Genomic DNA, 25,385 nt, shown 5'->3' with positions numbered 1-25,385 from the left:
TCACGTGAGCTCAGGAATTCTGGGAGTTGAAGTCCACCAGTCTTTAAGTTGCCAAGTTTGGAGACCCCTGAACTACAGTGAAGCCACACATGGACTTGACTTTAGAGCGGGGGGAGAGACCAGGAGGGCTAGAAGGAGGCAGGCTCCCATTCGGGGGAAGCCCTTTCCACAGTGGTGGGATTCAAATATTTTTGCCACCAGTTCGGTGGGCGTGGCTTGGTGGGCGCGTTTTGCCCGTGTGCACACACTTTGCATGCACGCATGTGCCAAACGCGCACTTTACGCAGGCGCAGAGGCCTTCTAACCCGCCTCCTGCAAGCCTGCACGATCCCAGGCGCTTCGGCAGCTGCCACGCGGCCGCGCAAAGCAGCTGCGCTTCAAATTCAGAGGATAAAGGTGAGTCTGGGAGCCCAGGCAGGCAGGTGGGCCCAAGAGCAGAGCGGTGGAGAAAAACCGGTTCTGTCTCTGCTGCTTATCGCTCCTACCGGCTTGCCAGAACCGGGCCGAACCGGTTGAATACCCCCACTGCCTTTCCAGCTCCGAAGGAATATTGGGGTGTGCTTTTCAAATTTGTCCGGCCCCCTGAACAGTCTTCACAAGAAGACCTGCTTTATTGAAGACAAGCTCTAGAAACAGGATCTTGCAAGCCGGGTTGTGTTTTTCCTCCCTTCCTTATTTACTCCACTGAGCCTGGAAGGAATTAGCTTGAGCCTCTTCCCTTCCAGAGAGGCTCCTGGTGGTTTGTGTGAGGATGCCTTATTCTTTCCCTCCACGCCTCTCTACACAACGTACAAGAGGCCTCCCCAAAACACCGGGCATGACCTAATCCCATGAACTAATGCCCCTTCCAATTTCCAAAGGAGCGGGGGATGTGCTCCTTTGACCAGTGAGGTATTTTCCACAAGATAAACATAGATCTGACTCTTCCTGAGCGGGAGGGAAGGGGAGGGAAGCTTGTTCCAAGGTTCTTCACAGCCAGTCAAATCCCCGTCCAGGAAGTGGGGAAGCCGGGAAGGAGGGAGGCTAGCAGGGTTCAGCTCTTGCTGGTGGGTCTCAGGAGGATTTGAGCTCCACCTTCGGGCTCCTTTCGGAGTCCTTGGGCAACAGCAGGACTAGCTACATGGGTGGAAGGGATCTGACCAGCACCCAGGATGGTCTCTTCAATCGCCCCCTTTGTTCTGGATCCCACAAGTGGCTATTCGGCAGAGGAACAGTGGCCAGAAGAGGAACGTGGTTCCTTGGCTGGAAGGCAACACGCTCCAAGCAGACTCCTCCCAGGGAGGTTTAAAAAGTCCCCCGATTCATTAAACCCAGGCCTTCCTTCCCTCCAAACCGAGAGTGTTGATTGACTTTTAAAATCAACCCCCAGGTAGCATCCTGGATGAATGAGGTTTATTATCATCAGGGTCTCAGAGTGGTCCCCACATTGACATCGGTGATTGGGAAAGACCCAAGCTCTGTTTTCACTGGCAGAGGCACCACAGGGTGGACCTTCACCGTTTCCAGGGCGGCCTCGCAAGCCGTATCTAAGCAACTTGTGGGCCTTCAGTTTGACACCCCGGATGTAGAGCAAGCAGAAGAAACCGCCGTCAACCGTTCCTCATCTCTCAGCATGAAGAGCCACTTCGGCTTTACCCGCGTGGCCTGCAAACAAACAGCCTCGCCCAAGCGGGGACCTACAGATGGAGTTTGCTGCCCTCCAGCACCCCAGCCGCCATTTCTGCCTACCTGAATCCAAACCGGTTCTTCTGTGGGCCCAGGAGAGGTCAGGTTTTCCCAATTCCCCATTCTCTTGTAGGTGAAGGTGGTCCCAGCCACCTTGTAGTCCCCATTCCACTGGATGGTCCAGCCCCCGTTCAGAAAGTATTTCTTGGGGTCTTCACTTCTCAAAGCCAGGAAGTTCTCTGCTTCGGCCACCTCCTCGATCTGGATCTCACGTGCTCCGGCCGGGATCAGGCCAACATCGACGTAACCTGTTGGGATGTTGAATGCTTGTCACCAGCAGGCAACATCGCAAAGTTCTCGCTTTCTCTGACGGCTGCGCAGGGAGCCCCGCTGAATGTCTCCCGCCTGTCTAGCCCAAAGGGAAACGGCTCTCAAGGCAGCCAAACCACCCCTGGAAAAAGATGCAGAGCTACTTTCCCCGGAGCTTGCAAGAGGCCAGGAAATCCCCCAAAGGAAGACACGCAAGCCTTCATTTCGTGGGAAGCCACAGCCTCGCCACTTCCATGAGATCCACTTCCTGCTCAGATCCCTTGGGATCCCTGCGTTTCAAACGCCTCTCCCCCACATCCTCATTTGTTCTAAATCCCTTGTGTCACAGCAATTGAAACTCGGACCACACGTTTCCTGAAGGGTTTTTATCCCAGAACTATAATTGCACTTAACAACGAACTTAAAGGGCCACCGCCAGTGAACTCTTGGACAGGATTACGTGGTCTGCTGTGTGGATGCTGGTCTATTTTTTTTTAAACAAACTTTATTCATTTTACAATTAAAATAAACAACACATACACAAATGTAGAAAAGAAGAAGAGAAACAGAGTTGAGAAGTAAAAGAGAGAAGAGAGAAAAAGAAAAAAGAAGTAAAAGAAAAATCAAAAAGTGATTAAAAACAATGTCATTTTTGATAAAATTCTTTTTTTTTTTGCTTGTGTGTTTTTAGGGGGCGGGTGGGGAGGTGTTTGGGGATTGTCACGTGTGTAGGCATGGTGAATCTGGTCTCTGGGTGTTATGTGAATTTCATTGTATGTATGCTGTGTATATACGTACAATGACAACAAAGAATTCAACTCAATATTAAGAATTCAAGAAGGTCTCAGTTTTACAGAGGAGCAAAGGATGGCAAGAATTCACAAACCGTCTCCCGCCTGCCCCAGCCTCCCCAAAATGAACGCGCACTCACCCAGCCCCTCGCTCTCCTCAAAGGTCTTCCTCACTGTCCGACAGGTGGATCCATCCCCGTGGCACACACCACACCGGTCCTCCACAGCGTAGGAGTCGATCTCATAGTCGCAACCAACGTTCTGGAAGAGATGGGAGGGCCTCCTCAGCCCCCTCTGGGAGAGACCTGGCCGGCCGGCCGGGCGTCCTGGGTGCCCCTCGAGAAACACGCGTTCCCTTGGCGGCGGCTCTTTTTGGGGCGGGAAGGAACATTCCCCCCCCCCACTCACACCCTCGAGAGCAGCAGCCGTGCTACTCCCCATGCAGTAGTGAACCTACTCATAGAAGCACCCCCCCCCCAAGCCAAAGGCCCTCTCCAAGGACCAAAGCGGTGAACCTCCACTCTCACCTTGCCAATGATGAGCAGGGACTTTTTGTTACCTGCACAGGCGAAAAAGCCCTCCGGGCTCAGCCTTGCCTGAGGACTATCGAAAGGGGGTCCCAGAGGATTCTGTTTCAGCAGCCTGTCTGCTTGGGAAGAGCCCCCAAGGAAGGGGCGGAGCTGCCAGGCTATTGGGTTGTCCCTTGGGTCACACCCAGCCACCCCAGGCTGCCTTCCTTGCATCTCTGGGCTGATGCCTTAGGGAAAGCGAGCCCAGGTGACTCGGGGTATCACAGCAGGTGGGCAACTGGAGTAACCGAGTTACGCCAGAGGAAGCCTGTTGGGCTGACAGAACCACTGCCTTCCCTTGGAGCTCATCATGGAAGCCCATGTCACCACTCACCCTCAATATAGAGAATTTATGAACATACTACATGCATGTGTGCATGGGGGGGAGACAATACCCCCACATGCCTACCTTACAGATCCCGTTAATGCACCTGTCCCGCCTGCCATTCCCTTCGTAGCAGGGGGTTCCATCAATGGCAGCGTCATGAAGCTTTTCAGCAAAGTACTCGTTGTTGGGTCGACAATGCAGTTCGCAAGGGTTGCCTGCAGAGACAGGAGAGCGCCTGGTGGCTCAGGGTCTCTGGCCCCAGGCCCGTCAGCATGGCTTGCTCCAGTACAGAAGCTCCGATGAGGAAGAGACTCTGCGACTCCCAGAAGTGACTCCGAAGCAGTCAAGGAGACAGGTGATCTGGTGCCCACAGGCACCAGCCCAACTCTGGGTGATGGGTATGGATTTGGGCTCTTTCTTATCATAGAGTCGCAGTGTCATGCCCCTGGTGGAGACCGACTCTGAGGGAGAGGAGGAACAGCCGACAGGGAGTGGAAGTGTGGCTCCGGAGGTTGTGGAGGAGGCTGGGGAAGGGCAGAGGCCGGCTGGACAGTCAGAGGAGGACCCAGGCCCATCCCCTTCTCCATCCTAGGGCACGCAGGGAGGAGAGGATAAGGGAGAAATGTGAATGGCATGGTCTATGGGAGAGGAGAGGGCCTTGATCCTCTTCATGGGCTGCAGCTGCGACAGTGATAAAAGGACGGACATGCGTATGGGCCAGTGCTGGAAACAAAGAGGAACAATAAACTTCCTCTCTGAGTTTGGTGTCCTTCCCAGTGTGTGTTCTGTTATCTGTGGACGTCCTCCAGCCCTTATCTTGCCTGGTTTGTGTTGTTTTTTACTCTTTATAATTTAAATGGCATTTCCTCCTTCTTGTAACTGCTTGTGGGGGAGTTTTTTTGTCTCCAGTCAAGGATATTTGGAGCTTGGAAGCAAAGTGAAGGAATAAAAGGGGCTTCACCTGTTTTTTGTGACTGTGTTTATTTTGTATCCCACCCTGGGTCATCACACACAGGGCTGGAAGAGACATGGGTGTTTTCTAGCCCAACTCCCTGCCCAAGGAAGGGGATCACCCCAGACAGATGATTGCCCAATCTTTCCTTGAGAACCTTCCAGTTATGGAGCCCTGGGAGGATGAATGGCATTCCTGATCACAGAGTCCTCGGGAGTCTGTGGGATGAGAGCACATCCTGAAGTGCTAGTAAATCTTCTGGAAAAGGGGAGCTTTGTGACCGATTGCACCTGCAGTAAGGGCACCCTAAGACCCACCTGGGCAACAGGTAAGTCCCACAGGGAGCCGCTGGGTAAATGTTCCCTTCCGGCGGTTACCCCAATGTACAGGCCTGTATTTCACACACCACCTCACTCTGGACAGATGCTCGAGAGCGGCTTACTGGTATTGGGGACTGGGCTCCACTTGTAAAGCTTCCCTTTGTAGGGCCGGTGGTCAAAACGGCTGCACTGGATCTGCCGAAAAGAGGGCTTGTCGGCCGGACACGGCTGTGCATTGCAGACCCTGAAGCGTTTCCGTTCTCCCAGGCAGTATTTTCCGCCATACTTGGGGCTGAGGATTGGAAAGGAAAACCAACTCATCCGCTTGAAGAAGAAACCATCCTCACCAGTCCACCCAACTAAGCAAACTGGTGCCGATTCCCCGAAAAGGCTGAAGGCCAGAAGGGAGGCAGAGGGGAGAGGAGGCCAGCCATTGTCCCGGAGGTCAACCGTTGACCTCCCCAACTCTTTCGGGGGCACCTGGCAGCGGTTCTTGGCATTTCCTGTGGCCAATAGATTCCTATCACATGCACAAGAAGAAGAATACTTTCGGTTGGAACTCTTCTTTGCGCTCACAAGGCTGCCTTAAAGCAAGAGCAGGGAGAAGAGCCGGCTGGATAGACTGTGTCCAATGCTACAAAAAACTTCCTGTCCTGCAATATTCAGTAAGAAATGTTCGCTTGGAGAAGGGAAGGTATTGTACTCCCCAAGGGGGTCTCTGCGCCAAATGGGCTTCCTGGCGGGAACTGAACCAACCTCCCCAGGCCTCCCTCTCTCCGGCCAGTGACAGGAGCCCCTCCCCTTGAAGACAGGAGAGAGGGAATTGCTCTGGCGATGGGTGTGGGAAAGGGCGAGGCCAAGAGAAAGTAGGAATGGCCTGCAAGTTCTGCAGAGCTCTGCCAACTCTCGACTCCTCCTTCTCCTCACCAATTCTGGGTTCTGCCCACTGGAAAAAAACACAAGAATCGTACAGTTGGGAGGGACCTTATGTCCAACCTTCTGCCCAAGGCAGGAACCTCTTCTTACCATTCCAAACTAATGGCTGACCAATCTTTTCTTGGAATTCTCCAATCCCTCTGCCCTGGCACATCTCCTCCTGCACTGGAAGATCCCTCTCCTGTCTGCCCTTCTTCCCGTTCTCTTCTTCCAAGTTCCTTGAATCGTTCTTCACCAGGTGAGCTTCCAATCCCCTCACCCTCTTGGTCCTCTCTCTACATCAGAGGTCTCCAAACTTGGCCACTTTAAGACCTGTGGACTTCAACTCCCAGAATTCTCCAGCCAGCATAGCTGTGCTGGCTGGAGAATTCTGGCAGGTCTTAAAGTGGCCAAGTTTGGAGACCTCTGCTTTAAGGTTTGTTCACAAAATCTGAAGGTGACCAAGCTTAGGAAAGTCTGCTCTAATCAAGTCCAAAGTCATTGGCCAACCCCCTGGGTGGAGAATTCTGGAAGTTGAAGTCCACAAGTCTTAAGGTTGCCAAGTTTGGGGACCCCTGATCTACATTCTTCCAAATTCCTCGGCCTTCTTTTTATATTGTGACAACCTGAACTGGACACAGGATTCTGGTCTGGTCTGACCTGAACTATCTCCTCCCAAATCTTGACCCTAAGACCTCTGCCAGTGCCGCCCCAAAGAGCTGCACCAGCTCTTTTGAAATGGAAGCAGGAATGGGGGAAACATGCAAATCGCCCAATGTTGCTTGGGAACCAGGACAACTGGCTAGTCAAAGCACCCCATGTGGAAATATATCATTTGGATGCCAGGAAGAACCAGCCTCTGCTCCTGTGAGCTCTTGGAACCCAGCGCCACATGATTGCTGGGCATGCTCAACCTGAGGAAGGCCACCTTTGGGGCTCATGACCTTCCCCTCACTCAAAGCAAAGAGAGAGATGCCCATCAGAGGCCGAGGGGCCGAAGCGGAAAGGCAGCTGGACAGGGCAGCTGGACTCCCTTTGTGACCCTCATGGCACGGGCCTGGCCAGTCACTTACGCAGGATTGTTGCACGGCCGCTCTGCGTTCTGCATTCCAGCCCCACAAGTCCGGGAGCAGCCGGTCCAGGGGCTCCAGGCCGCCCACCCTCCATGGACAGGCTCTGGGCGGTACCCGATGCTCACGCACTCTCCGTTGAAGCACCACTGAAACAAGCAGAGGCCCATCAGGGACTAGGAGGTCTGGGGGGGAGGGGGCTCCCTGAAGGAGCAGGGCATCTTTTCCAGCTAGCTGGAAGTCTCACTCCCTCCATCAAAGACCACCAGCTGAAAGGGGTGAGAACGCTGCGTTGGCGACCTGCAGGCCACAGTCAAGACCCGAGTGCAGCTGAGCGAGGTCCCGTCCTTCGCCCCAGTTCCTGCCAACCCAGGCAAGCAGAGGGGATAAACAGGTACCACTTGACAGGTGAGCTCATTTGGGGACATGAGAAAGGAGCCCCCAGCTGGACGTCCCCCTGGGCAACAATGATGTCACCGGTTAATCCGGAGGTCTTCAAACTTGGCAGCTTTAAGGCTTGTGGACTTCAGCTCCCAGAATTCTCCAGCCAGCATAGCTTTCTGGGAGTTGAAGTCCACAAATCTTAAAGCTGCCAAGTTTGGGGACCCCTGGGTTTGTCCTTTCAGCCGGAAGCGCCTCAGTATTTCCGACATGAATACGGCGATGACAAAAGCCTACCAGCTCAGGACCTTAAACGGCCATGGAGGAACCATCCCTTTGCTTTCATGGTCCTCTTTGGCCCGGAGTCTCCGGTTCCTAAGGGCCATCTGGGACTTGCAGAGGTCTGAGCCAAACAAATGGACCTTGTGAAACTGGGCCAAGAACTAAAGGCGAGCTGGGCTCTGAAAGAGGCTGAAAACCCGAAGGGAGGCTGATGGGAGGCATTCCAGCGTAGGACTGGGATGCTACTGGGCCTCTGATCGGCTGAGCTTTCCAGAGCATCTTCCTGGGGGAGGGGTGCTAAAAGAGGCTGCTTTGCAAGACACCAAATGCATCCATCCTGCTAAGCTGCCTATCCAGACGGTCCCTTGTTGCCAGGGGTGAAGCCAGCAAAGCAGCCCTTGCCTCCAAAGGCCTGAGATGAAGATCGGGCTGCAGAGAACAGCAAAATGCCCAAAATGTTGCCACCTCCTGGGACTGGCCATCTAGAAGCGGGGGGGGGGACCACTTGCCAGCGTGAGTCAGGCAGCCATCCAGAAGGAGGCATCAGCCAGGACCGTAACGCTGGCCCGAGAGCCACGGGTTGGCCTTCTGCCACCCTGCTCCATCCCACTCTCTCTCTCTTCCAGTAGCTCCCAAGTGGGCAAGCAGCCCGTCCTGAAAAGGGCTCAAGGAAACTAGTTGCATGCAAGAATGGCTGGCGTGGTAATGCCCCCCCTGAACATCCGAGGAGAGGAAAGTAGCAGCTGCCTTTTAAAAGACACCCCTCCCTCATCAAAGACAAGGGCCCATCAGTCGCTTCCTCCCTGCGGGGGCACTACCGGTTCTGCCTGGTTCTGCCCGGGCTCTCATACTCACCTGTGTTCCCTGCTTCCGAAGTGCAGCTGCTTTGTGTGGCGCAGCAGAGTGCCGCGTGGCAGCTGTTGAAGCAACTGGGAGAGAGCAGGCTGGCAGGAGGTGAGTTGAAAGCCCACCCACCAAGCCACGTCCACTGAACCGGTGGTAAAACTTTTGGCATCCCACCACTGTGTCGTGGCATGCTTTAGCCAAAAATGGCGTTTGGGGAGCAGCTTCGGGGCTGAGGTTCTGTGGCCCAGAGATGGGCTCCGTACCTTGTTCTCCTCACACTTGGTGCCATCGACAGCTGCGTCCAGCTTGGAGTGACAGGTGTTGCCCACAGAGCACCAGAGGGTGTTGCAGACACTCTGCGGGAAGAGAGGAAACGCTCTGAATTCGTGGTCTGCTGGGCAGGGAGGCTGAGCAGCAGCGCGGAGGAGGAGGAGGAGCAAGCGGTGCCAGGGCACCTCTTCCAGTGGGCAGAGGGCAGGAGGAGGAGGAGGAGGAGGAGGAGGAGGAGGAGGAGGAGGAGGAGGAGGAGGAGGGTTCGGGCCGTCCTTGCTAAGGAAAATGTGGCTGTATTCCGGACAGACCCAGGCCTTGGGGGTGGGAGGCTTCTGTCCCCTGCTGCTCTCTGGAATACGGACAGTTTTTGCAATTTAATTCAAGAAATGTTTCCAATTCATTTTTGCAAGCTTTTAAAGGCAACAGCAGGTGTAGAAATCCATGCATCATATGTTCTCTGCTCCAGGGTTTCTCAGCCTTGGTCACTTTAAGTCAGGAGTCCCCAAATTTGGCCCCTTTAAGACTGGTGGACTCCAACTCCTGTGCTGGCTGGAGAATTCTGGGAGTTGAAGTCCACCAGTCTTAAAGGGGCCAAGGTTGGGGACCTCGGCTTGAAGGTTTGTCCACAGAATCTTCAGGTGACCAAAGTCCTTGGCCGACCCCCTGGGTGTTCCAGAAACGCTTCTGGCCAGAGATAGGCCCTCTTCCTCGGACAGGCTTTCCCCCAAAGGCGTCATGCCCCCCCCCCACTCCTTACATCCATGTCATCGCAGTAGGTGGAGTAGGCGCCATACTGGAGTCGGCACTGGTGGCTGACATCGTAGAGGACTCCCGGTGGAACCGAGGGGAAGTTGATCACATCCTTGGCTGGGGGATCATCCAAGCAAAGCCCCCAGCCCCGGCTGCAAAGAGACCCATCAATAAGCAGGGGGGAGAGAAAGAGAGAGAGAGAAGAGGGAGGGAGGGAATACGGGGGTGGGATCCTACTGGTTCCGACTGGTTCTATAGAACCGGTTGTTATGATTCTGCACGGTTCAGAGAACTGGCAAATCGTGCCCCAGCCGTCTCCGCCCGCCCCTCCCCTCCTAGCCAGTCCCTATCGCGCATGCGAGACATCGCTGACTGCCTTCTCCCCCAGCCAGTGACTCGCTTAGGTAGTTCTTCTTTCTTCCTCCCTCCCAATGATCAGCTGTTCAGTGGGAGAGTCTCCCCCTTGCTGGTCGACAGGCGGTCTGGGCTGCTGGGGGTCTCTGGGCAGAAGCCAAAGCCCTCAGGCCACCCTCTCCCCACAGCTGGCGAATGGGTTTCCTGGAGAGCCAGGGCAGGGGCAGGCAGAACCCGATCCCCCCTGCAATCCGATCCTTCACCTGCACAGAAGGCGGACGCAGCTCCGGGACAAGACCCTCCCCTCCCCAACTGATGGGGACTGTGCCCCCCTGCCCCCCCTCTCCCGGTTTGCTCAAGAACCCAACTGAGTTCTTTATCCAGGAAGCAGAAGATGGACTAGAATTGGAACCTCTGCTTTATTTTAAAATATAGCCCCTAGCGAGTGCTCTAGAAGGAGGAGGAGGAGAAGAAGAAAAAGGAGGAGGAGGAGGAGGAGGAGGGAGGAGGAGGGAGGAGGAGGAAGAAAGAGGAGGAGGAGGAGGAGGAGGAGGAGAAGAAGAAGGAGGAGGAGGAAGAGGAGGAGGAAGAGAAGAGGAGGAAGGAGGAAAGAGAAGAAAGGAAGGAGGGGAAGAGGAAGAGGAGGAGGAGGAAGGAAAAGGAAGAGGAGGAGGAAGGAGGAAGGAGGAAGAGGAGGAGGAAGAAGGAGGAGGAAGAGGAAGGAGGAGGAAGAGGAGAAGGAAGAGGAGAAGAGGAAGAGGGAGGAGGAAGAAGGAGGAGGAGAAAACGAAGAAGGAGGAGGAGAAAGAATAAGGAGGAGGAGGAGGAGGAGGAAAAGGGGTGCAGGAGACTCCCCATTCTGCGACCCCTGAGAGAGCAACGAGGCCGGAGATGATATTCAGCAGGTTCTGACCAGTTCTGGAGAACCAATAGTTTTGAGTAGTTCGGAGAACCGGTGGTAGGTAACCTTCCCCCAGGAGTGGGGAGGGAATGGGAGATTTACACTATCCTTCCTCTGTCACGCCCACCAAGCCACACCCACAAGCCATGACACGCCCACAAGCCACGCCCACAGAACCAGTAGTAAAAAAAATTTGAATCCCACCACCGAACGGGGCTGCTGCGGAAGGCGGGTGGGGGTGGCGGCTGACTTACTCAAGGAAGCGTGTGATGTATTCCCGGCTGCAGACAGACCAGGTGAGGGGCGAAGTGTCGTACAGGAGCTGCGGAGACATGATGAAAGGCCTTTTCCCAACTGGCTCACAGTCATTGCCGCTGCCGTCGTGCTGAATCCCAAAACTGCAAAAGGCAGAGCCCCCAACGGAGGTGAGACACACGTGTGCAAAGGACCGTCAAAGCGTCACTCCCCAAGTTCTCTGGGGAGGCCAAGGAAGGGCCGGGAAGCAGGTTGGGGGAGCAAGAGAATGACACCCCCACCCATCAAACATCCTGCGAAGGAGGCCTTCCCCAGCGGACGGAACAAGAGTGCCAAGGGGGGGAGAGGGTTCTCCATCTATGCCAGTGGTGGCTAACCTTTTGGGGCTCCTGTGCCAAAAATTGCACGCACATTAACGCACGCGCACTCATGTGCCAGCAGCCAGAATTCAATGCGGGGCCCCCCACGCCCTTGAGCATGCACACACAATCCCCCCGCCACCCCCTTACCTGCACTGCGCCTCACAGCTGATTTTTCAGCTGGTTTCAGGCCTTTTTCGGCCTCCCAGAGGCTTGGAAAAAGCCTCTGCAAGGCTTTTCTGGCCGAATAATACACCCGTTTCGTCACTTCCGGTATTACAGGAAGTGACGAAATGGACCTATTCAACCTGAAAAGCCTCTGGGAGGCCGAAAAAGGCCTGAAACCAGTAGATAAATCAGCTGTGAGGCCTGTGCATGTGCAGTGAGGTAGGTTTGCCTGCGGTTCGCGTGCCGGCACAAATGGCTCTGTGTGCCACTTGTGGCACGTGTGCCATAGGTTCCCCATCACGGATCTATGCCTACATCTCTGGAGATGGTGGCTACCAGTGAAGGCAGGACCCCGCTGGCCAAGGCCCGTGTCAGTGAGGCACGTCTCCTCTTGAGTGTGGCTGAAAAGGGTAAGTCGCCAGTCTGGGGGCAGGAGATGGGGTGGCAATTGTGTCAACGGGAGTTACTGGGATGGGGTGGGGGTGGGGCTGGAAAGCCACCCAGAAAGGATCACCAGAACTATGCTTAGAACCAAACAACTCGCAAAGGCCTTTCATGAGATGGCTAAGGAATTCCAGGAGAAGAGACCGACGACACATCTTAAAGTTGCTGAGGTTGAGAAACACTGGTCTAGACCGAGGGTCTCCAACCTTGGCCACTTTAAGACTTATGGACTTCAGCTCCCAGCTTTGTTAGGTTCCAAGGCGAAGTCCTAGAGAGGTCCTGTAGACCAGGGGTCTCCAACCTTGGCAACTTTAAGGCTTGTGGACTTCAACTCCCAGAATTCCTCAGCCAGCAAAGCTGGCTGAGGAATTCTGGGAGTTGAAGTCCACAAGTCTTAAAGTTGCCAAGGTTGGACACCCCTGCTGTAGACCATGCTTGAAGGTGGACCCCACCAGGGTCAGAGTTTCAGGGTCAGAAAACAGGCAAAGCCTTTGGGAAATCACAGCTGCTTTTCTCAGAGGAAGCTCCCTCCGATTTTTCATTTTTATAACTTTACCAATTGACCTTTTTATGGGTTTTAAACAAATGCCAAGCAATCTTTTCTATAGGCAGTTCTTGCTTATTCAGTTCCCTCGTTCAGCGCTGGTTCCGTTATGATGGTGCTGTTCCACGACCATCATGATAGTCAGTAGACCTTGTCCTATGACTGACCTATTTTTCTTTTTCTTTTTTCCCCTCGCAGAGCAGAGATTGTAGAAGAAAGGATTATAGAAGAGTAAGCAAGCACACAATAAAAAAAAAATATACACCGGGCTGCTTGTGTAGCACGCTAGGGGTCTGCTGGTGCCAGCACATTGGTTTCGGTCTATTTCCCACGTTGCTAATTCTCTTGTAATCCCTTCCTCTCCAATCTCTCTGCTCTCCTGGGAGGGGAGAAAAGATCTAAGCAATTTCTACAGGAAATCTTTCTTTCACTCAGTGGAAAAATTGGAGGAAGGGACAACAAAAGAGTAAAAAACATACAATGAGTAGTACACATTGAGCGGAATGTGCAGGCACCGGTAGCCACAAGCCTATTATACGAACAGCCTGGGGATGTATCAGACTGTTTGCATAGCGCATGGGTGGCTGCAGGCACCAGGGCATTCCTTTCAATGGGTAATCCCCATTGCATATTGGCTTACTCTCTTGGGAATGTAGCGAATGTACAATAAACACAATGAATGCAAATAAATACATTAATTCAATTCTTGTTAATTATTCCAATGCCCTGGTGAGCATTCCAAAGGGTGACAAAGTGGTTAGGAGACAAACAAAAAACCGACTAGTCTTATAAGTTTCAAGCTGGGAAGAGTTGCGGTCACATGATTCCCCATTAATAACCGCTTTCTTTAGTGACGGAGTTGCCAATCCCAATTGAGGATGCTAAAGGGGACTACATCGACTTTTGCATGCTATGCAAGCATGTGGCTTAAGGGAGCTTTAGAAGGAAGCAGATGATTTAGGGCTGTGGTCCACTATGACCGCAAAAGGGATTGTTTTGTCCGTGTCTCTCCTCCTCCACCCCTTTAAATGAAGATGTGCTTTCAATGTTTTCTGCCAAGTCCTTGTAAGCCAACCACAACCGAAACCAAGATTTCTTCCAGAATTTCCTTGGCATGGCTCATAAGAAAAGAATGGAGCAAGGTGACCAAAACCTCAGCAGCTGGACAGCATTCACCCCAGAGCCCCAAACCTCTCAGCTTATTTAAGGGGGAGACTTTGGGGGGGGGAGGTTCCATTGGAGGACCCTGTGAACAATGAGCAGGTAAACCATCTGTCCCTGGGGCTGGGACATGTGAACCTCTCCAGCTCTGATCAACCTCTGCAAATCTCTGCTCAGCCTTAATGTTGGACAGGTCAAGGTACCCGGCTGCAACCTTACCTGTGTCCCAGTTCATGGGCCACGGTGAAGGCCAGTGGAAGACCCGTGTCCTCATTCACGTTGCAGCTCCGGTGTGGTTGGCACATGCCAGAGACGTGGGCCAGGCCCAGCGTCTCACACGGATGGTTCATGGCAGTGCAGAGATCTTTCCTTTCCGAGTCAGAGAGAAGCACACATACACAACAAAAGAGAGGATCACTGTACTGAGCAAGACCCAGCTGGGTTGAAGGAAGATAAATTGGCAATTAGAGAACTCTAGGAAAAAAGCAAGGGGCCCAGCTCAAAAACAGAAGCCAACCAACATGCATCTCAGGTCCAGTGGGCATCTCCAAATAAGACTGTAAGACTCCGTGTTGGAGCACGGCCTCCATCCAAGGGGTTCTCTCTTCAAAGGGGATCGATCCTCACTTTCAGTGAAATGGGCAGAGGTGTTACAGGTGGCACTGAAATCACAGGGATACCTGGTGAGCAAGATGGCGACGTCGTGGTGCAAGGGGTGAGCATCCCCCTTGGGGTTGAGGGCTTTCTGCCACTTGCAAAAACTCCTCAAGGTATTGTCGGCATGGTGGCTGATTTTCAGGTCCTCCTACAGGAAAAAAAATTAGAACCCTCAATCAGCAGACAGAAATGTCGCACCGGTATGATTATTATTGCTGACAAACCATTGAAAACCACGAAAAGCAATTAAAAGCTTTATCTATAACCCAAAAGAGGCTATAACAGAAGGCAGTGGAATTGCTGCAGGAAGAAACAAGAGGATGCACAAACTATGGAGCATCCCAGAGGAACATGAAACAGAGCAAGTGGAGGCAACTGAATGAACCCTGTCATTTTTCTCCTGGGTCCTGAACCTGCAGAGGTGAGTAAAAGGAGCTCTGCGTAACGCCTTCCTCCTCCTCTTCTTACCTCCTCATCTTCCAGAAAGATAAGACGCACAATAGAAATGTGGATCGGGTTCCCAATGCTGGCATCATGGAATAAACCAGCCACCTGCATAATGGAAGAAGTGGAGTCGCTCCGTGAGTTCTGCGCACGAGAAGGCAAGTTCTCCCCTGTGCCCACAAATGCATCCCAAAGTGTTTCAATCAACCAAATAAGCCCGAACTTCTTCTCAGAAGCAGAGCCCAACCTCCCTTGGCCTGTTCCACAACCAGCACAACCTTTCACAATGCTCACCATGTTCATGACTGTCAGGACATACTTCTCAACATGCTCGCTGCCGTGGTACTCCACCATCTTGGTGTCAGCCACAACCAGGGTCTCCACCCACTTCTCCTTACTGACTGAGCGTGGCTTGATCCGCCGCCTCCTCTGATGCTTTTCCTCCCAATGTTCTCTCCACCTCTCGGAGTCCTTGGCGTTTTCTGGAAATCGGGCAAGACGGGAGATGACGACGGCACCCCAATATGGCCGGCTCCACACCCTCACCACCCCAATGGGCCAACAACGGTCTTCCCTGAGGATCTCCCGGGGGGTGGGTGGGAAGGAACTGAGCTTTCCAGCCGTTGTACTTCAGAACTGGAGCCAGGGGCTCTACCCACCTACTCCTGACCCCCCAGTCCAGGAGTCACAGGGCCACCATGTTATGCCCGTTATCAATTATGGCCTCTGACTGGTTCCAGTTCTGCTCCTGCCTCATAAGCCACCAGCACCTTTGTTTCCGGAGCCATCAAGGGGCCACGTTTCACTTCCTTTGGAGTCAAGCAGCCCCCACCCAAGAAAAGGGAGGGGGCGGCCATCGGTACCTCCCTCCCCCTGTGAAGCCCATCCAGCTTGATGGCACCAGAGCTCTGAACGAGGGGTTGCTTGCCACGGTGGGCAGAAACGCTCCCAGCTCGAAAGCCGTCGGTCCCTTTTCGGCCTCTCTTGCAAATGCTGCCAGACGCCCATCGCCAACTTCCCTCCATAGAAAAATAGGTCCCAAAATCAACCCACTTGCCCCCCCTTCCCGAAAAGGAGAAGGCCGAAGAAGGGGGACAGGTGGCACCTAGCCTCTGCTTACCCAACTTGGCTGCTGAACGCCCTCCCCTCATCTCACGGCAGTAATCTTGGGAGTCCCTAAAGCAGGGGTCTCCAACCTTGGCCACTTGAAGCCTGGAGGACTTCAACTCCCAGAATTCCCCAGCCAGCTTTGCTGGCTGGGGAATTCTGGGAGTTGAAGTCCTCCAGGCTTCAAGTGGCCAAGGTTGGAGACCCCTGTCCTAAAGGATCTTACTTGTTTTGGTGGCACCTTTGCTGGTCTGGAAATCCTTCTTTCTGCCCAAAGACTTTGCTGCTTAGCCTTCTGGGCATTCCCCCCCCCCCAGGAGCCTCAGGCCCTCTGAGCAACCCCTCCCTCCAAACATCAACTCCCAGGAGGTGCCCACCTTCCCTTGCTTTGATTGGCAGTTCGCCACAAACACCAGATAGCTAAGGACAACTGAAGACTGTCTCCTCCCCCTCCCTTCCGCCCCCCCCCTCCCCCCACTGGGGAAGAGGCGAAGGCGAAGGGCTGCTTGGACAGGCCTGGCTCTTGGGGGGGGTGGGGACCCAAAGGGTGGCCGGTGGCAGGTCTCCTTCCTTTCTGCCCCCACTTTCTGAAGGAGGAGAGAGGTCCTGGAAGATGAGCCCCCTGCCTCTTCTTCCTACGTCAGTTTTCAGCCACCTTGGACACGATAAAGAGAAGGGCAGGCTCAACCACGTCCCTCTCCCAGGGATCGGTTGGGCGTTTGGGATAAATGGGGGCATTGTCTTATTATTATGCAGCTGGAAGACGCAACTTGCTCCCACCGTTGGCTACCAATCGGAGGGAGGAAGGAGGCTCCCTCCTTCCAGAGGAAAGGAAAGGAAAGGAAAGGAAAGGAGCGGCTAAGGAGATGCAAGAGGGACCGTAGGGAGGCCACCAGGGTGGACCTTTGCTCTGTAAACAGAGCCGGGGCGGGGAGAGGCCGAACAACAGCCGGGTCCTGGGAGACAAGAGTGGGAGTGCCATCAAAACGGTTTCTGGAGGAAAAGTTTACCACTACTTGAAGTTATGTAAGAATATTCTCCACGACAATCATCGGCAGGGGGAGGGGAATCTGGGAGCCCCATTTTTGCCCAGCACATTTTATTAAAAGGCGTAAAGTCTGGTGAGCTCCAGGGCTCCAGCCTTTCATAAAACAGATGGGTCAGAAAAGGTGCTCCAGGAGCCCTTCTGATTTTGGGCTCACGCAGCTCCTGTCTTCCTTCCTGTGACGGTTTCCTTAACAAGCCCTAGGAATTGAAGTGGCTCCTTCAGATTTGCAGCTGGAATCTTCTCTTTGTGCTGGGAACCCCTGAGCCTTCCCTGGAAGCTTTTAAGAAGAGACTGGGCAGCCCCTTGTCTGAAGTGGTGCGATTTGAGCAGGGGGTGGGACTAGAAGACCTCCAAGGTCCCTATTATTCTGTATTCCCAACTCAGCACCATCCTCCCGGAGGACCCGCTACAACCTCTCCCCACAACCTCCCCCCCAATGGCTGCTGGCCAACCACTTCCTGCATAAGGTCTGATTGGTGTCCGTAGAGATTCTCAGTCATCCAGGTCGTGGTTGCCCCAGGGGTGCTTTTTCTTTTGAAGACGTTTCGCTTCTCCTCCAAGAAGCTTCCCCAGCTCTGACTGGATGGTGGGGAAGGGAAGGGTTGATACTCCTTGCAGACAGCTGGTCCTTTGCATCCTTTGAGAGGGTCACTGAAGCACTTGGAGATTTATCTGTGTCCTCAGGATCCCCTCCTGGAGTCCTGCAGAATATCAGTCCTTCCACTCCCCACCCTCCAGTCAGAGCTGAAGAAGCTTCTTGGATGAGAAGCGAAACATCTTCAAAATAAAAAACAAAGAAGTCCAGTTGCCTCCTGAAAAAAAGCACCTTTGGGTCTGACTGGTGGTTGGGTAAGCCAGGTTGGGGCGTTGCACCGATTCTTTGCATGCCCAGGTCTCCTGGAAGGCCACTCGAGCCACTCTGGAGCCACATCTAGCAGGCTTCCCAAAGAGCCGCAGGACTTCCAGGAAACACGAATGGAGCTGTCTGCCCAGAAAGGTCCCTGTGCCCTGGGCTTAAAGGCCCTTGGATTCTGCCAGCTGGTTGGCGTCACACGGAGCTTTCCACTTTCCCCCACTTCAGTTGGCCAGGGGTCAGCCGTCCCCCCGCTGGAGGGTGTCATTCGATGTCCCCGTGGGACCCTTCAGGCTGCTGCTCCTACATTTGCAGCACAGACCGCGGGAGCCGGTGACGCTCTGGCCTCCTTCCTTCTATCTTGAAGGACAGAAGACTCGTAGATCTGTGGGCGAAGGAGCTGCACTGAGCAGTCCACGAGGTGGAGGAGGAAGAGGAAGGGGAGGCCGGCTCCCCTTCCTCTACTCTGCAGCCCTGTTCCATCCCACAGAAGGACAGCCAGGCTGTTTCTTTCCCCAAGACCACCAGGCTCCAAAAGAGCTGGGACTTTGGGACCAGCACGGAGCACTCTTGCGCCAGAGTCCTCTCCCCTGGATGACTGGCAAAGCAGCCGAACTCTGTCCCAAGCCCCCCCGTCACCACCCATTCGGGAGAATGGCTAGAGATGCTGGAGGGGAGGGGGATTTCACCAAGGGAGCAAGGCTGTGTAGACCGGCTGCTGTAACCCTCCCGTTCCTTGGCCATGAAAAAGGGAGCAAGGGCTGGAGAATTGTGCCTTCGCGGGGCCAGGGGGAAGAGACAGAGACAGTCCAGAGGGGATTTCGCTCAGGGGTTTCAAGTGGCAAGGAGCCACAGGACTCCAGACCAAGGAACATTACCTTGCACCGCACACATCCGGACAGAAGCCGGCTGCTTCCTGGCTCCTTTCGTGCTCAGGACCGAAATAAACTCTTCAGCTTCGTGCTCCCAAATGTGGCGTCGAGATATCCTGTGTGGTTGGGCTGCACCCTCCGCCGGGTTGCTGGGAGCCAGCGGCTCAATTAAGAAGTCTTGGCCAGCCAGATGAAAGAGGCCCTTCTGGAGAGGAAACATCTTCGGTCCCTAAAGGCTCTCAGGCTACAGAAAGTGGCCGGCCACTTCAGCAGGCGGCAACGCAACGAGCAAAAAAGATGGGGGAAAAAAACCACTTTCTCCTTCCTCCTACTAGGGATGGACAGACAGACGGATGGGGAGACAGACAGGCACTTGGGAAGCTAAGTAAAACTAAGCCAGGGAAAACTCCGCCTTTGAGACGGCTGGGCAAATCCATTCAGCCTCCACAGGCTTTAGGGACTTTGGGACCAGCTGGCTGGCCTGGGAAAACTCAGGATCACGAGCCCTGTGGATCAGGGCTTCTCAAACTAGGCTCCACAAGAATCGGGATGGGGTTGCCTGAGAGATGAAGGACAAAAAAACCCCAACAACTCTCCACTCAAACGCAGCCCAGTTTGATCACTAGAGCTTTCCCTCCTCCTCGGGGATTCCGGTTTTTGTTTCTGAATGAATCAATGGAAAGAATGAATGAAAAAAATGAATGGATGAATGAATGCGAGCCTGAAAAGAATTGAAAATTGCTGCTTTAGACCCAAGAAGTGCTTTAGAGCAGGGGTCTCCAACCTTGGCAACTTGAGCCTGGCGGACTTCAACTCCCAGAATTCCCAGCCAGCTTTGCTGGCTGGGGAATTCTGGGAGTTGAAGTCCGCCAGGCTTCAAGTTGCCAAGGTTGGAGACCCTGCTTTAGAGCAGCACTACTCAACCTTTCCAATTCTGTGGACTAGCAGGGGGGGGGCAGGGGAGAGTTTTTTTAGGGTTGGGGCCCCCTGCTTCAGAGCCTACGGAAGCCATGTGCGGGGCAGCCTCGCTGATCCTGAGGAAAGACGAGCCCCCAAGAGCCCCCCCAGGCCTTGAAGCACCTGGCTGCCATCCCATCAAGAGCAACCGTCCTCCGCCCCTCTTACTCCCTTGTGCCCAGCCTGGAGTGGGTGGGGGACAGGTGGAGGAAGGAGCAAAGGAGCAACTTCTGTGGGAGGGGATTGACCAAGGTGTCTCCTATACCAGGGGTCGCCAACCTTTGGGACCTCAGGGGCCACCAAACTCATCATTTTAAATCCCGCGGACCAGAGACCCTGAGAAAATCCCCAAACAAGCCTGCAGGAAAAAACCCCACCCCGTTTTCCTACCGATCCATCATTCTTTATTTGGGATCGCAGGATACCGTCTCCAGCTCTGTTCTCGTGGATGGGGGAGAGACTTTTGGCTTCATGCAAGGAAAGCAGCAGAAGCCGCAGAAATCTTTCTTTCCCTCCCCCAAACTCCGCCAAAAATGAGTCTTTGTGAGACTTGTCGTGCTGGCGCAGCCTCTTGGAGCAGGAGGCCTTGCAGGGTCCCAAAGACTCATTTCTGGCAGAGTTTGGGGGAAGGAAAGAAAGACTTTTGCTGCTTTTCTTGCATGCAGCCAAAAACAGAAGAAGAAAGAAGCAGCCTGGTGGCCAGGCCAGGCACGTGGGGGTGGGGCGAGTGGGGCAAGCTCCCCCCTCTGCTCTTTCCCCCCTCCCCTCAGTACCTCATGTCGTTTGCAATGCAAGCGACACAAGCCTTGTGTTCCACATGTGGGTGCTGCAGCCTTGTGTTCCCGCGCAGCCTGGATTAATTGCTTTGCGGGGTGCTTTGGGGTGACATTTCTCTGCGGACCACCAAAATTTTCTCGCGGGCCACCAGTCATCCCCACCCACTGGTTGGCAACCACTGTCCTGTACGGAGTTAACTTCAGCAATATATTCCTAAGCACAATCTTCCCGTCTGTTTATAACATCTGTGAGAGGCGGTTGTTGCTGACTTCACAGAACAATGATGGCTGTACCAGATGTTGAACAAAGGAGGAATTCAGCCAGCGGGGCTTCCGATCTCAGCAGCACCAGAGAGGGTGCCAGAACCAAGCTGGCTTGCTCCCGCCCCCCCCAGGCTTCCATCCCAGGACACTCACCAGCCCATCGCAGGTACTGAGGGCCGCCAGCCCGCTTCCTTTGTCCTGGTCCTGGACCGACCCGATCATATGACACGGGTTCCGGCTGGAGGCGCGGATCCTGGCCCGAGAGAGGCCTCCGTACCGTTTCTCGGCCACGAAACCGGGCGCCAGGAGGTGAGGGTTGAGGCTCATGTTGAATCGCAGCTGCTGCCCTCGGTGAACGAAAGCGTAAAACGTCCGGGGACCGATCCGTGAGAAGACAGCCCTTTTGGACAGCAGGCGGTGGGACAGGTTGTAAGACAGGAAGGAGCCTTGCTCGTCCACCCTCATGGGGTACACCACCTCGTGGTCCTCGTGGTAGCCGGGATCGGGCCCTGAGGGGATTCTGAACCTGGAGAAAGACCTTCCCAGTGAGTAGGGGGGAGAAACAGCCTCCAAGGCAGGGTCTCCAACCTTGGCCACTTTACGCCTGGTGGACTTCAACTCCCAGAATTCCCCAGCCAGCAACGCTGGCTGGGGAATTCTGGGAGTTGAAGTCCTCCAGGCGTAAAGTGGCCAAGGTTGGAGACCCCTACTCCGAGGATTCTGCCACCCACACCTTTGCCTTTGTTTGACAGAGGCTCCCCTTTTTGAGGGGGGCAAAGCAGCAAGAGGTTAAAGCCCCATTTCTCCGTCACCATTCCCCTCTCTGGCTGGGATGGGGAGGGGCTCATGGGCCGGGCTGGACTCCGGGGTGGGGGTGGGGAGGGTCCAAGGCCGCCTTCTGCACCTCCAAGAGGCCCCAACTCTGAGGGGATCTTCCCGCCACCCCCGCCCTCCTTCTCTGAGGGGCTGAGGCGGCGGGAAGGGGGGGAGGAGGAGGGGAAGGGGCGCGCCGGCAGCCTCGCCGAGGAGGACAATGGGTGAGGAGGGCAGCGCCTCTTTGTCCCGCCGCGGCGCTTCTCCCTCAGCAGCGCCCGTCCGACTTCCAGGCAGCCCTTCCCGCAGCCCGTCCCTCTCGCCGGCCGGGCGCCGGCCGTACCCACCTGGGGCCTGGGCGCGGGCCCCCGGGCCAGGAGGGCGGCGGCGGCCAGCACCAGCAGCGAGCGAGCCATGCCTGAGGGAGCCGTCGGGGCGGCCTCAAGGGACGGGCGGAGGAGGCGCCCCCGACCTCCGCGCTGCGACGGCCCGCCGGGCAGGCTGGGTCCGGGCGGCGGGCGCGGCTCGCGCTGCCTCTTCCATGCCGGCGGCGGCGGCGGCGGGAGCGGCACCCTCCAGCCGGCTCCGCCCCTGCCTCGCCTCCGCCTCTTGCCCGGCCGCCGTTCAGCTGGGCGGGGAGGACGACGGGCCGTCGGGGGAGCCGGCGCGGCTCTCCGCTCTTCCCCTGGCCCGGCTTCCAGCCGCGGGAAGCGGGAGGCTCTCCCGGCCGGCACAGCCTCACATCCTTGCCCAGCGCCAAGAGTCCGTTTGGGGGCCGACGGCCGCCTTCCCACCCGCGGCTTCGCCTTGAGGCTTTACTCCGTTGCGCTGAGTCCCGGGTGGGAGACGGTCGGGCCCAAACCGACCCTGTAGGTGTGTGTGTGGGGGGTTGTGCTTCCAGGCCTGGATGTTGGAGGCGGCGGCAGCCGGGACTCTTGGTTGAGGCTACCCAAAAAAAACCCATTGAGGCTCAGACCAGGCAGGGCCACATGCGGACCTAGACGACTAATAAGGTGGCCTCATCAGATCACAAACTTTTCACATTGTGTGATTTAGATACATTAGCAAGCAATATAGTTAAGGAACATAAATCACATAATTTATATGTGGCGCAAGAGAATCCCTCTTTCCTCAGTGGAGCCCAGGCAAGCCAAAAGGTTGGACGTTCATGGCTTACAGCGTGCAGCAATCTTGGCTGCGAAACTCCCGTGTTTGGCAAACTCAGCCAATTGTGGCACCTGGCTCGCTGAACAAGAGTGCAATCTGATATGTTGGTTTGGTGCTGACAATGTACTGTGTGTGCCAGGCGGTTACGCTGCCATTTTAATGATATTAAATAGTCTACCTAATTCAGAGAGGCAATGCTGGCTTCTGCCCCTTGCTTCTCTTTTCATCCTAATCCATTTCCCTCTAAATTTTCAGGGGTCCCCAAACTTGACAGCTTTTAAGACTTGTGGACTTCAACTCCCAGAATTCCTCCTCTTCCAGTCATGTTAGCTCAGGGGTTCTGGGACTTGAAGTCCACAAGTCTTAAACGTGCCAAGTTGGAAGACCCTTGCTCTAAACCCAGTTGTAGATTTGAACAGAACAGAATAAGAGTTGTGGGGGGCCTTGGAGGTCTTCTAGTCCAACCCCCTACTAAGGCTGGAAACCTGATGCCATATCAGACAAATGCTTGTCCAATCTCTTCTTAAAAGCTCCCAGTATTGGAGCATTCACAACTTTATGTGTTCTGCAAACTCAGCCAATTGTGGCACATTTATTAAACCATGGCTAGCTGAACAGGAGTGCAATGTGATATGTTGGAAGCAAACTTTTGTGAAGCATCTCAGAACACAATTTTTAATACTTCAATACGTCTGGAGATTCTCAATCGTCCAGGTGAGGGTTGTCCCAGAGGGGCTTTTTTCAAGAGGCGACTGAACATTGTTTTTTTTTTTGAAGATGTTTCACTTCTCACCCAAGAGATTTCCCCCGTTCTCTAATACTGCATTCGTTTTTATTATGCTTACGTTTCTCTAGGTGAGATAGCTGGCCAACAAGTCTAATAAATGGGTAAAGTAATATGCTAGACTAGTCATCAAAAGTTGCATTGTGGTCTGGAGGACAGGCTGGGGGAGGGGCAGTTGCACAAAGGGAATGACAGCAGGCAATGTAAGGCTAACTAAAGAGACACACAAGCTTACTCAGCAATCACCCTTCCTGTGTTCAGGAGAGGTTTACTCCACATTCAGATTGTAAACATATAATTTTGCTGGTTTGTTTTGTCTGGGTGGAATGGAGCACAGGCTCTCATCTTTTCCACTTCTGGGGGCAAAATAATAAATCCTTTCCAGCCCTATGATTCTATGTTCTGGACACTGACTGACAAGATGTCTGTGAAGATTCTCAGTCCTGGTTGTCCCAAAGGTGCTTTTTCAAGAGGCAACTGGACGGTCTTGTTTTTCTTTGAAGACGTTTCAAAGATCTGCACATCGGGGAAACAACAACCACTTCATAAACGCATGGCACAGCATAGGAGAACAAACTCCTCAGGACAAGATTCAGCAGGCCACCTGCATTTAAAAGTCAAAGGCCATTCTGTTGAAGACAGCAAAGTCCACGTTTTGGGCAGAGGGATCAAAGGGTCCATCTATGTCAGAACTGAACAGCCTTCTCTCAACAGAGGGGGAGAGATACTACATCATCTGTCTCCAGTTTACACCATAGTTCCGTGATGGCAAACCTATGGCAAGTGGGCCAGAAGTGGCACGCAAAGCCATTACTGCCAGCACAAGAGTCCTTGCCCAGAGCAGACCTAATGTGCATGTGCACACGCTGCCCACCCAGCAGATGATTGTCGGGTATCTGGCGTACTGGACCTAAGACAAAACCTTGAGGTACCCCGCTGTATGCCTCCCTCCAGGTAGTTGAAGTTCTATTGAGGACTGTGCGCTGGATGCGGTTGGTTAGCCAGTTGCGAATCCACCAGTGGGTGATACTGTCTGTGCCACATGTTTCTATCTTATCAAGAAGCAGGCTGTGGTCTACTCTGTCAAATGCCTTACCGAATTCAAATATACTATGTTCTCAGCAATTCACTGGTCCACTAATTTAGTCATTTTGTCAATAAGGTTTGTCTGGCATGATCTGTTTTTGACAAACCTCTGCTGGTGTCATGTCCGGAATCTGAATCTGAGGAGGAAGACAGGGGAATGGAGGTGTGGCTCCATTGGCTTTGGAGGAAAAGGGAAGGGCAGAGCAGTGAACAGGTAGAACAAGGGAGAGGGCGTTCAGAGAAAGACCCAGGCCCACCCCCTCTTCATCCTAGGGCACACAGGGAGGAATGGAAAAGAGAGCAAAGTGGGTTGTGTGGCTTATGGGGAAGGAAAGGGCCCTGATTCCCTTCACTAGGCACACCTGGGAAGAGAGTTTAAAAGAGATGCAAGCTAAGTGCGGTGTCTGCTGGAAACAAAACATGGGTTTATCTTGTGTTGACTTTGCTTATCTGCGTTCCTGGCATCCTCCCAACTGGGTTGAATTACTGCCGTTCCTTCATGTGTGGAATTCCTTCTCTTGCCCTGCCAGACCGATTACCTCATCTTGCCTTGATTGGACTTATAGTTACAATTTTTTGCTGACGTTTTGGACTTGAATCTCTGGAGCCAAAGGTTGTTCCTGAGTTTTTCTCCAGCCTAGAAGGTAACCAGGACATTGGGGGCAAAGTTGGAGCAAATAAAAGGAATCCTACTTTTCATTTGACTGGATTGCCTTTGTGCCACGCCCTTTTGGGTCATCACAGCTGGCTTCTAGTAATTTTGTCATTCATTTCTCGGTTTCCTCAAATGTGTTGCTCATCTTCTCCAGGATTTCCCCAGGTCTTGTAGTTTCCTGGCTCCAATTTTCCCCCTTTTTGTAGATTGGAACCACAGCAGTTGTTTTCCAATCCAGTCCTCGTATTTCTCCAGTGTTCCAGGT

The 25,385-nt window shown here is 54.0% G+C and overlaps 1 protein-coding gene across 1 annotated transcript in view; it reads right to left on the bottom strand.

Annotated features, from left to right (window-relative positions):
- Positions 1-21,970, bottom strand: part of ADAMTS7 (ADAM metallopeptidase with thrombospondin type 1 motif 7) — a 37,691-nt gene extending 15,721 nt beyond the window's left edge. The window contains exons 1-15 of the mRNA XM_087972866.1: positions 21,669-21,970; positions 20,769-21,141; positions 18,625-18,823; positions 15,033-15,220; positions 14,763-14,846; positions 14,318-14,442; positions 13,857-14,006; positions 10,961-11,104; positions 9,459-9,603; positions 8,692-8,784; positions 6,923-7,068; positions 5,057-5,226; positions 3,744-3,877; positions 2,906-3,026; positions 1,729-1,973 (exon numbers count right to left, since the gene is read on the bottom strand). Coding sequence (XP_087828992.1) covers positions 1,729-1,973; positions 2,906-3,026; positions 3,744-3,877; positions 5,057-5,226; positions 6,923-7,068; positions 8,692-8,784; positions 9,459-9,603; positions 10,961-11,104; positions 13,857-14,006; positions 14,318-14,442; positions 14,763-14,846; positions 15,033-15,220; positions 18,625-18,823; positions 20,769-21,141; positions 21,669-21,844 — 2,493 coding nt within the window. The 5' untranslated portion in view covers positions 21,845-21,970. The remainder of the gene's footprint in view (positions 1-1,728; positions 1,974-2,905; positions 3,027-3,743; positions 3,878-5,056; positions 5,227-6,922; positions 7,069-8,691; positions 8,785-9,458; positions 9,604-10,960; positions 11,105-13,856; positions 14,007-14,317; positions 14,443-14,762; positions 14,847-15,032; positions 15,221-18,624; positions 18,824-20,768; positions 21,142-21,668) is intronic.
- Between the last annotated feature and the right edge of the window lie 3,415 nt (positions 21,971-25,385).

This window comes from Notechis scutatus, chromosome 11 (genome assembly GCF_049901735.1).
Source record: "Notechis scutatus isolate UNSWTSFEM ecotype Mainland chromosome 11, rNotScu1.2, whole genome shotgun sequence".
NCBI lineage: Eukaryota > Metazoa > Chordata > Lepidosauria > Squamata > Elapidae > Notechis > Notechis scutatus.
This window is presented reverse-complemented; position numbering and strand designations above follow the sequence as displayed.